General features: G+C 48.2%; 3 protein-coding genes across 6 annotated transcripts; 2 read left to right on the forward strand and 1 right to left on the reverse strand.

The window, feature by feature from the left end:
* The first annotated feature begins 6 nt into the window (after positions 1–6).
* Positions 7–3490, forward strand: LOC105418705 (E3 ubiquitin-protein ligase TRIM11-like). The gene is made up of 7 exons (XM_011618918.2): positions 7–400; positions 467–784; positions 1087–1188; positions 1494–1590; positions 1659–1748; positions 1992–2048; positions 2430–3490. Exons 1-7 carry the CDS (start codon positions 155–157, stop codon positions 2960–2962), a joined length of 1443 nt encoding a protein of 480 aa, XP_011617220.2. The 5' UTR covers positions 7–154; the 3' UTR covers positions 2963–3490.
* On the reverse strand, positions 3035–6679 carry tox4a (TOX high mobility group box family member 4 a). The gene is made up of 9 exons (XM_011618919.2): positions 6288–6679; positions 6124–6192; positions 5746–6027; positions 5409–5654; positions 4987–5319; positions 4818–4898; positions 4046–4729; positions 3754–3896; positions 3035–3668 (listed from the first exon to the last, which is right to left on the reverse strand). The coding sequence occupies exons 1-9, from the start codon at positions 6390–6392 to the stop codon at positions 3611–3613; spliced, it is 2001 nt and encodes a 666-aa protein (XP_011617221.1). The 5' UTR covers positions 6393–6679; the 3' UTR covers positions 3035–3610.
* LOC105418706 (uncharacterized) lies at positions 6022–10198 on the forward strand. 4 transcript variants are annotated; one of them, XM_011618923.2, is made up of 9 exons: positions 6022–6208; positions 7218–7297; positions 7428–7619; positions 7772–7887; positions 8017–8152; positions 8248–8458; positions 8702–8758; positions 8865–8939; positions 9216–10198. In XM_011618923.2, exons 2-9 carry the CDS (start codon positions 7226–7228, stop codon positions 9620–9622), a joined length of 1266 nt encoding a protein of 421 aa, XP_011617225.2. In that variant the 5' UTR covers positions 6022–6208; positions 7218–7225; the 3' UTR covers positions 9623–10198. The 4 variants fall into 4 exon arrangements, with proteins under 4 accessions (XP_011617225.2, XP_011617222.2, XP_011617224.2 ...); XM_011618920.2 differs by having other exon boundaries at positions 6022–6204; XM_011618922.2 differs by lacking the exon at positions 6022–6208 and adding an exon at positions 6697–7074.
* The last annotated feature ends 271 nt before the right edge of the window (positions 10199–10469 follow it).

A 10469-nucleotide genomic window follows, 5' to 3' on the forward strand; every position in this document is an offset into this window, starting at 1 on the left:
AATCCAATATAATCTTTCCAAAAGGCAATGCTCCGCCCCGACCAGGAAGTTCAAAAGGGCTGAAAATACTTTTGCTTTCAGCAAAGAGTCTCCAGTAGTCGAGGGACCTGGAGGCTTCAATGAGCTTCCTTTCATGAACTGACCAACACTGGAGATGGAGAGCAAGCTGGAGGAGACGCTGACGTGTTCGGTGTGCCAGGAGATCTTCGAGGACCCTCGGCAGCTGCCCTGCGGCCACAGCATGTGCCTGGGCTGCCTGGAAAACCTGAGAGATCACTGCACGGATGTTCCCTTCCGCTGCCCAAACTGCAGGAAATACTTCGGCCCATATATCGGGATCAGCAAGAGCTTCACACTGACCACTATTGTGGAAGACTACCAGGAGATCAGGAGGAGGAAGGTTGGCCTCTTTTCAATTTGACAATGTAAGAAATAAGTCCAAGTTTAATGATTCCATGTGCATCAGGGTGCAGCCGACAGACGCGTCTGCTGCGACTGTTGCCCAGACCAGCAGAACCCGGCGGTGAAGACGTGCTTGAAATGTGAAGTTTCCCTGTGTGGAGAGCACGTCAAGGACCACTTGGAGCGACCGGCGTTCGCCGATCACCCACTGGCGAAACCCCTGAGGGAGATCTCGAAGAGGAAATGCCCCGTGCACAAGGAGGAGGTGGCGAGGCACTACTGTGAAAACTCCAGGCGCTACGTCTGCCACCTGTGCGTCCAGGACAGCAACCAGCAGAACCTGACCAAGGGGGTCTCTGCGCTCCTCAAGAGCAAGCTGTCGGTGAGGTCTCAACCCTGGAATCTCAGAAGTTATCAGTTTTGGTTATCAGAGTAAACAGCCGGGGCCATTCCTGAAGCAGATGAAACTGGATTTTCGGGTCCTCGACAGTGTGAGCGTGAATTGAAGCTTTCACTTTGTCACCTGAACATTACGTCATGCTGGAAAGTTCCCTCTGGAACTTCCTTGAACTGGTGACGCTGGTGTGGTATTTGGTGAGGAGTGGCATTTATTGTGTTTCGTGGCGAGTAAATGTCAGCATAAATGTGTGTGTGTGTGTGTGTGTGTGTGTGTGTTCTCCACAGGAGCACCTGACACACGTGGACGAGAGACTTGAAATGATGAAGCACCAAGTGAGAGAATCCAACCAGTCAATCAAAACACTGCAAGAGGACATGAGAAGAGAAGTATGCAATCCATAGCAAGAAGGTTCCAGGTTCAGTTGCATCTCTATGTCCAGTAGGTTCTCCCCCTCTCTGTGGGGTTTCCTCCAGGATCCGGAGGCCCGTCCAGGGTGAGGACTGACCTCCCCTAAGATTAGGAGCAAAGGGGAGGTTTAGGGGATCATAGGTTATCTAAAAAAAAAAAAAAGCTTATTTTAAGGGGTGAAGACCATCAAAAAGAAGTCTGATCCTGATCTGGCTCATGACATGGGTGGAAACGGACTTCTGCAGTGGTCAGTGCTTTTTAAGCGGCGGTTGTGTATTTCCAGAGAGAGACGGCCAAAGAGAAAGCGTACCCGCCCGAGTCTCCTGCCAACAGCATCACCGTCCTTCTGCTCGTCCTGTGGCTGATGGTTCTCGTTTACGGTAACAGAACGCAGAACAGAAACGTCCCCTTTCTGAGCACGGGCTGATGCCTCTTCCTCCCCAACCAGCCTATGATTACGCTGTGGAAAACCAGGCGCTGAAGGAGGCACAGCAGCATCAGCAGAATCATATCAACCACATGTATTCCACCATCACAGGTGAGACGGTTTCAGATCCGCAAACAGGCCCAAAAGAGAGAATTCAGCAACACGTGATTGTTCAAAAATGCTGACTGAGACTTTACAGAGCTCGGAGAACTCCATTGTAACACAACTTTTACATTTTGAGTGGTGAATAGAAAAGGTACTGCAAGAAAAGCGTGACTGAGGGGGGAATAACAGCAAAGGTCATTTCAACCCACAGAGAAACGTTTGTCCCCAACTTTTACCTCTCTTTCACAGAAAAGTTGGTCGATCGTCCAGTAAACAGCCACTTTCCACCAGTGACAAAAGATAAAGGTATGGCAGGATTTCCTGAAAATGTGGGTTAGAAGGGAAAGTTTAATTTACTTTGGGCGGCAATGACAATATTTAAGTCATTTAAAGTCAATTCAGAGGCTGTAACATGAAGCTGCAGATTATGTTCCCACTCATTCTAATAATCCTCAGGACATGATGTGACGATTCAAATCCTCTGTTAAGCTTAAAAATTTGTCGCCATTAAAAGCAGATTTTATAGTTCATGGTGTGAAAATTAACTTTAAATCGAGTTAAACGAGATCATTGAGAAGAGCGCTACCCTTGCTCCCTCTAGTGGTCACACGACGAACCGCGTTATTCCAAGTTAATGACGGTTTTATAACGTCTGTCATAAAATGCTCTACTTATCCATCTCCACAGAGGTGCTCATGCTTGACTTGGACACCGCCAATGATTACGTGAAAATCTCCGATGACCTCCGCACAGCACAGAAAGTGAGAACCAGGATCAGGTATCCCAGCAGACCGAATCGCTTCGAGGAAGCCCCGCAGGTCCTCTCCTCCCACTGCTTTGGCACCGGCGCCCACACGTGGGAGGTGGAGGTGGAGGGATACTGGGACGTCGCCGTCTCCTTCAGGGGCATCAAACACGAGCGCAATTCCAGGAGCGCCTTCGGGAACAACCCACACTCCTGGAGCCTCACGCACAATGGCAGCGGCAAACTGGTCGCCTACCACGATGGGAAGAAGACGGTCGTCCCTGCGAGGTTGCAGAGCAACCGCATAGCAGTGATGGTTGATTTTGAGAAGGGGAACATCACGTTCGCTTCGGTGGGCTCCACGGCAACGCGGCTGCATGAATTCAAGGCTAAACTGACCCAGCCGGTGTGCCTGGGTCTTGGGCTCTATCGGGTGGATCCCCCCAGCATCGCCTCCATTGTGAATGCTTGGTGAACATCTTTTTCAGGTCTCTGGCATTTTGGGAGAACAAATCTTGCTTTTTAAAAGCCAAAAAAGACAAAGGGCGCATTTCTGCTGGTTTATTAAGAACACTGTTGAGACAAAAGTCTGGAACTTGTTTACAAAATTATCGTTCAGTATAAAACCTACAAGGCCACCGTACCGAGTTAAAGTAGACTTCAAAGGCTTCTAGAGCACATGCACTCAAGCAGACTGGAGAGAATCTTAGAGATTCACCTTGTTTTCTGCCTACTTTTTAATATGAAGGTTGTATTATCGTTGAATGCTGACGGCAGCATTAGTTTCCGTCGGTCAGTCAAGATTTAAATAGCACCGACAGGTCACGTGCAAGTGATGGGCGATTTCTCAGGGAACCCCCAGTTTCAGTCCACTTGAATAAGTTACACTGATCTTTCTCGTAGCTGCCGTTCATCTTTTTTCTCATCACTTTTAGACCCTAATGGAACATTATAGTCCTATGTACCAGCACTGAATTATAATAAAGAAATACTATTAGAATTACTTTAATAGCACCTCTCATGATTTTTAAAAAAAAAAAAGAGAATTAAATCCACTTTTACTGCACTATTCCAGTTCTGCGATCCCCATTTTCAGCGCGTTGCTCCGGGATCTGCAGCTTTTTTATTTGACCGTTCCCATCGTCTGGTTCCTGATGGAGCACCACGCCTCGAACACGTCTCTGAAAGACACGAACAAAGTCAGAAACGTTCGCATCTTCTCGGGGGGGGGGGGAGAAAAGGAGGCGCGTGTGAACCATCACCCACCTGCAGTGTGTGACCACACACTCGTTGCTGCAGTATTCTTTGTCCCATTCTTTGCTCTCGATGGCCGGGTTGTTGCAGCCTTCTCTCACGCATATGCTCATCACAGGGGTGGCGTCGCTGGAGCCGTTCACCTCCATCTCCACCTGAAGAATGAGAGGAGAGTCACATTACTCCAGGGTTCTACCTGTACTCCCGCTATTACTTCATGAGAATATCTTTCTGGTCCTGTTGCGCTGACTGTCAAAACAAAGTCGCAGCCACAGACTAACAAGTGTGATCGCGCCACTTTCACCTCTTCTGAGGGCAGCACATGTGCCACTTCTCCTCCACGGCCAGATGTGACAGCAGAAATCAGCCCCTGTCCAGAAACAAGAGCGGCGGCCTGGGCAGATGTGCTGGCGGCAGACGACACAGCTGTATCAGGCACAATGATTGGCTGGGAGTCTTTATCCTGTATGGAAGCGGGCACTATTTTTATCTGGAGGGGAGGCGGAGGAGTAGCCATTAAGGACAGTGGGAGAACGGGCACAGCGCTTCCCTCGCGGGGCTTGGCCTGCAGCGGCGGCGGTGCCGGAGCCATCTGCTGCAGCCTCGGCGGAGGCGGCGCGTTCTGCATCTGCTGCAATGGAGGCGGCTGACGAGAGGCACCGGACACGAGGAGCGTGGGCTGAAAGGTGCCGACCCCTCCCGGCAACACGGTCACGAGCTGAGCCCCGGCCTGCAGCACGTGTTTGGGGATGATGATCTTGGTGATCTTGGCTGGAGGAGCGGCAGCGCCGGGGGCGGCGGCTTTGTCTGTGCCCGTGGAGAAATGGGTTTTCATCTCTGGGACGTTTAGGATGATGCTGGAGCCACAGGAACTGGTCATGGGGCTGTCTTCCAGGATGGTTGGAGGGCAGGGGGCTTGTTGAGCAGGGGTGTAGTTGGGCATCTGCGTCGGCGATGAGGGTGCAGCTTCCATCTCGTCTGTGATTGGCTGAGGTGAAAATGGATTTTTTTTTTTAAAAAGGAGAAAACTTGTCACCAACCGACTGGTTTTCCTTCAGATGACGACTTGACCTCACCTGTGAGAGTTGATTAGCTTTATATGCTGCTAGTGCTTTCAGATATTCTTTCTTGGCTGCTTCCGTCTTTCTTTTATAAACCTGGACGAGACGAAGCGAAGAATGCTGATGGGAAACTGAAAAAGGATTAACCATCAACCAACAATCCACAACACATTGGTACAAATACCTGTTTCTGTTCCTCAGCCAGGCTGTCCCACATAGATGCCACAATCTTTGACACCTCCCCGAAGGAGGCACTGGGGTTCTGGCCTTTAATTGCTGCTTGGGTGTCCCTGAAGAAAAGGGCATACGCTGAAACAGGCTTCTGTGGTTCATTGGGGTCTTTCTTCTTCCTCCCCTTCTTGTTGCCCACTACCCCAGGGACAGAGAGCGGTGCAGACTGCTTGGCCCCGCCTCTCTTTACTGTTGTCGTGGACGACATAGGAACGGACTGGGAGGACATGTACAAAGGTGTAGCAGAAGACGACAGTGACATGGGCGAGTCTACCAGCACGCTCCTCTGGACCATGCAAGGAGAGATGAAAGGCGAAATGTTAGTGAGCACGGCAGCGACAACGCAAGCGTGCAATCCACCCTGGCCACGCCCACCTTAAAGTCATCCATCTCCTCATCCTGCAGGGAATTAGCAGGTGAAGGTGTTGCAGACAGAGGCTGCTCAGCGGCCCCTGAATGATGCCTAATGTTTTCAGTCCCAAGTCCTAATACCAGCTCGGATTGGTTGATGGTCGACAGGTGACTGCTCTCCAAAAGCCCTTGACCAATGTCACCAAGATGGACATCAATTGTTGTGGGGGAAGAGTTGCTGAAGTGTGAACCCCCAGAATTCCCCAGTTCCTGTAGAGATCAGGAGACAATAAGAAATCAGTTGGTATAAACAACTAACGTTAACATTAATTGGGATTTTGTATGAGGGCACCACACTCACCAATGCAGAAGAGCTCATTAGCGCTCCCCCTACAGCTTGACCCATTGTCCCAAGGTTGATCTGCTCCAGGCCTTGAGAACCACAGTTTACAAAGGTGGAGGCAAAGGAAGGGTCGTTGGCCTGGACCACCAGATTGCTTCCGAGGCTCCGGGAGCCCGGGGCCCCACCCGCGCCATCGCTCAGCTCAAAGTGTGTATCACCGATGTTCAGAGTGTGGTCTGGATCAAGAGAGATGGGTGGGATCTCAAAATCCTCGTCCCCGAGACTGGGGGTGTGGAATGTCTGTCAGAAGATCAGGAAAGAAACTGAATAAGTACCCGGCAACACAGGAAATCGGTGTTAAACGACATTTCACGGCTGTGGTCCGAAACAACTCACCGCTGCGGACAAGAACGGATGGTGGCCCGGGACGCTGATGTTGAGATAGCCGTCGCTACTCTCTGAAAACTGGAGAACCTTGTTAGTAAGCGAGGAGCCCGCTATCATGATAGCATTATACGCTGGTTTAGTGTACTTATTGATCGCCGAAAATTTAACGGTACCTTATTTTCCTCCGGGTAGCCGCCGAACGCTTGGCCGTTCAAATACTCCGAGTCCACGTTTGAGGGGGAACCACCGGATAGTTCCGAATAAAAGTTAAGATCCATTTTGGGGAAAAATATGCCAAGCAATTATTTTTTGCACGAATGTTAAATTCTGTTAAATGCGAACGTCATTTCTAGACCGCTACTTAAATGTGAACGGAGGCTAATGGATGTTAGCAGACCATTGGGCTCGCGGAGATGCTAGGTTAAACACTATTGAGAAAATATAAAGCCGAAATGGGTAGTGGGGAAGAGTATTTGAGAGTTATGGGGGTAACAATATAACGCTTTCCCCCCCCAAAAAAATGTACATCTAAGCTCAGTGGAGACCTATCGCTGTTCTATTCAAAGGCTGTCGCCATGTTGTGATTTGGAACAATATTTTACCCAAGGACAAGTCCCGCCCACAACTACCCCACTTCCGGCGTACGTCACGCTCGCAGTTATTTGTAGCCAATCAACTGAGACAGTTAGGGGAACCGGAAGCGAAAGTGCGAATCCTACTATGTTGACGCCCTGTCCCCGCCTCCTCGCTTTCCGACCCGCCTTTCTCGGCTCCTGATTGGTTATCACCTCATAGCCGTGTCCAAACGAGTTTTCATTGGTGGCGGGTTTCGTAACCCCCCTTAGATTCACGGTTTCGATTTGAGGAGCTTCTGCGGCCCTGTAAGTTTGTGACATTCCTACAACAATGTATCTCATTACCTTGTTCCTAAATGCTCGTTCGGAGTTTTGAACTACATTCGTGAGTCTTACCAACTGAACATCAACATCAATGAAAATAATTGCGTTTGAAGACTCAGTATTTTACTTTAAGTAAAATTAGGCTATGCCCATACCTGTACAATAAATGAATCACATCTAACATTGCTATCTGTTTTTGTGCAGTTATTAGTATGGCAGACCGTATTAAATGGTGCCATGTTTGCGAGACAGCTGGAGATGAGGAGGATCTGAAAGAGCTTGAGGTTAGGTGCAACTATTTTAAGTGCAACTAAGCACTTTGAAGAAGAATACTTTTTTTTTTTTTTTTAAAAAAAAGCATTGTCCATGAATGTTTTAATCCTTTGTATTTACATATTCTCACCTGGGTGACAGAGAGCTTTGCCACCTGGCTACCAGCACCTGGTCTGTGCGTTTAAGGCAGAAGAGCAGCGAGTGGTGCTGAAAGTCAAGCTCACCTTGAGAGAACAGGTGGAAAATTGGCTGAAGGATTTTCAGCTTTCATCATCCTTAACTTGGAGGAAGGCAAGGACTTACCCTGAGTCAGGGAGGTACAATACCTACAGAGTAAGTACAGCTTGGAAGCTTAGCCAACAGGGCAAAAGAGGTCCTAGATGGTGCAATGTAATAAGGGTATGAGGAGCGTTTGACTCATAAGCCACAGAGAATTATTAGCAGACCTAGTGACAGCTGCTGATTGCTCATTGGTCTTTGTACAGGCTGATTTCAGATGTCAGCACAACACCTATGGAGCTGAGAGGAGCCCAAAGAACACAAACTGTCGCGCGACTCTTTTCCTTGTCCTCAAAAGAAGCATGGAGGACAGAAGATCAAGGTGAATTTAAAAATGAGCCCAATATGAAGCTCCTCGTGTATGCTTTTCTACCACAATGTACAGTACTTGTTATCCTCCCTACGGTTGATCTAGAGATCATTTAATGCTCTTTTTTTTTGCCTGTTATAGATCGACAGATCGCCACATGGTGGACGGCTACCTCCTCTATGTGAACTGGAGGAATAATCACAATCACCTCATTGTCTGCGGCCAAGCCCCCAGCAAGAGGGGTGTGTCCACCACAACACAGGAACGCTTGACAAATGTATGTGTGTGTGTGTGTGTGTGTGTGTGTGTGTGTGGTACATCGCAGAGTACAAACTGCAATGACTCGATTCCTCTTTTCTTCTACAAGAACAGGAGGGTGACAGCAACTCCGCTGTGCCCATCTCATCCGGTACCACGTGGCACAATGTGAACCCTGTACTGAGGTGCTGCACGTGTCCAGTTGGCGTGTCAGGTGCAAACTGCAAACATCAAAGGGCTGTTTTGCGGGCCGTTGATGTCATGGAGGTGGGCCCGGCGAGCAGAACACCTGAGCTGAGGAGGCTCTTCTATGAGATTTCCTGTGGTAAGATTCGATTTATTTAATTTGTCTCCCTTGGCTGTGTGTGTGTGTGTGTGTGTGTGTGCGTGTGTCTGTGTGTGTCTGTTTATGGATGGTGAGGGGCGCATCAGATAGCCACAAGTCTAAACTGGGTAATTACTCAGCACTCTACATGACCCAGTTGCAAATGGTGATGATACCAAGTGTTCATATGCTCAAATCCCCTGAGAAGTGTGTCCTCATATCTAGTGTCTGTGTACAACACAGGTGGTCCAACACCAGAGAAATGGTGTGAAGGTTCAGACCTTCAAGGGCCTGTGGTAGGTAAGTATCCAAGCCAGACATCTGTTCATGTCAATTATTCAAGCATTGTTCACAGTCAAGGTCCAGAAATCAGTCATGTTTCTTTTGTCTTTTTCTCAACTATAAGAACAAGACGAACACGAGGTTGCTGACGACGATAATAATGGTCACTGTGCTGGGACGTCTCCAAAGACCATTTCAGGTAAAGCTAGCATCAAAATAACAGTTTTATGATACTACATTTTAACTAAGATTTTCTGGCCTGATGTCACCACTTGGCAGCACAATGATGGCGCAACAGGCCATGTTTATACAGCAGATACAGGGCAAAAGACAGGAAAAGCTGTCTGATAACAACTATCCACGTCACCACGGGCAACCACGGCCAGGATGCTTCAGAAGCTCCTCGTAGCTTGTCACCTTTTAAAACCTCCCAGATGTATTCGTTTCACACTCACACTGATGTCACCAATTGCAGACGCGTCGACAGAGTGCCCGAAGAGGCGGCTGGAGCACTTTGTGGACAGCCTGAAGAGGAAGTTGGACACGGATAACTCCTTCACTGCTCCTGTCAAGGCTTTTGTCGATACTTTTGACAAGCTCAAAACTGACAGCGCGCTGCAGTCTTCCCTGTTTTCATTCGGCGAACGGCACACGGCCACATCGAGGGGCTTTCTCCAGACCGGCGCTGCCATAGGTGTCCGAACAACAGCACTGGCACGGAGGAAGGTGGACTTAGGTGGGAGGAGAACCACTGGAGCTGCCATACGCCCCAAGAGCTCAAGGAAGGAGCACGGGTACTGCAAGCAAAGCGGAGAAAACTCCGCGGCACCGCTCAACCTTTCCTTCTGTGTGCAGGACAGTTCCTCAGGAAAGACTCATTAAGACACGTACCCCTCCCCTCCCATCCCGCCCTGAGAGGATGAACCACAAGTGTGTATATTTTGGATACTTTAATGTATACAGTAGTCTCTAAACCTATGCACAGGTGGATCAGTGCTCTCTTGTGGTGACGTCCCCTCATGATTCTGCGGGGCTGCAACTTAGCTCAACTTCTGTTGTGATACTCAGGGATCCCCGTCAAGCATCATGGTACTTATATTGGACTTTTGACTGAAAAGGTCAAAGCTAGGGAGATGTTTCGCAGCTGAAGTTGAAGGCCTCGCCAGACTTTTATATGCAGTTATGGCTCTTGATGTTTCAAAACATATGCACAAAAGTAGCCTACTTGCTTTAGACTTCACCTGAAATGTATGGAGCTTTATTAATGTGTTTACCTCAGTAGGAGGGATAAAATCTCTGCCAAGATGTAACAATATTTCTAAATGGCTACATTTCTAAATCTCACAGCCAACTCCTGTTGTTCCTGGTCAGTGATGTACACATGATTTCTCTCCCCACAAATATTTAAAATGGAACAATCGGGATATTCAATTCCAAAACAAGTTTCTGTGTATGAAAGTGATTTGATAATAATTTCGTACTGGTTAGTTAACTACTGAATGACTGGTTGGTTATTTACTTTTGAAGATTTTCTTTCAGTTTGTGGTTTTACTGTTAATGTCAGAGAATATTTAATTATGTTTGATGAAAGTCCGGATGGTGCTAGAAGGTTATTGTTGTCCTAAAGCTATAAACTGTATTTTTTCAAGGTTGATTGGGGATGTGATGAAGCCAATAATCATTGTATTAGACATATTATTCAGAGATATTGTTTCCAAACTTCCTGCAG

The sequence above is a fragment of the Takifugu rubripes genome, chromosome 22, assembly GCF_901000725.2.
Source record: "Takifugu rubripes chromosome 22, fTakRub1.2, whole genome shotgun sequence".
NCBI classification, from domain to species: Eukaryota; Metazoa; Chordata; class Actinopteri; order Tetraodontiformes; family Tetraodontidae; genus Takifugu; species Takifugu rubripes.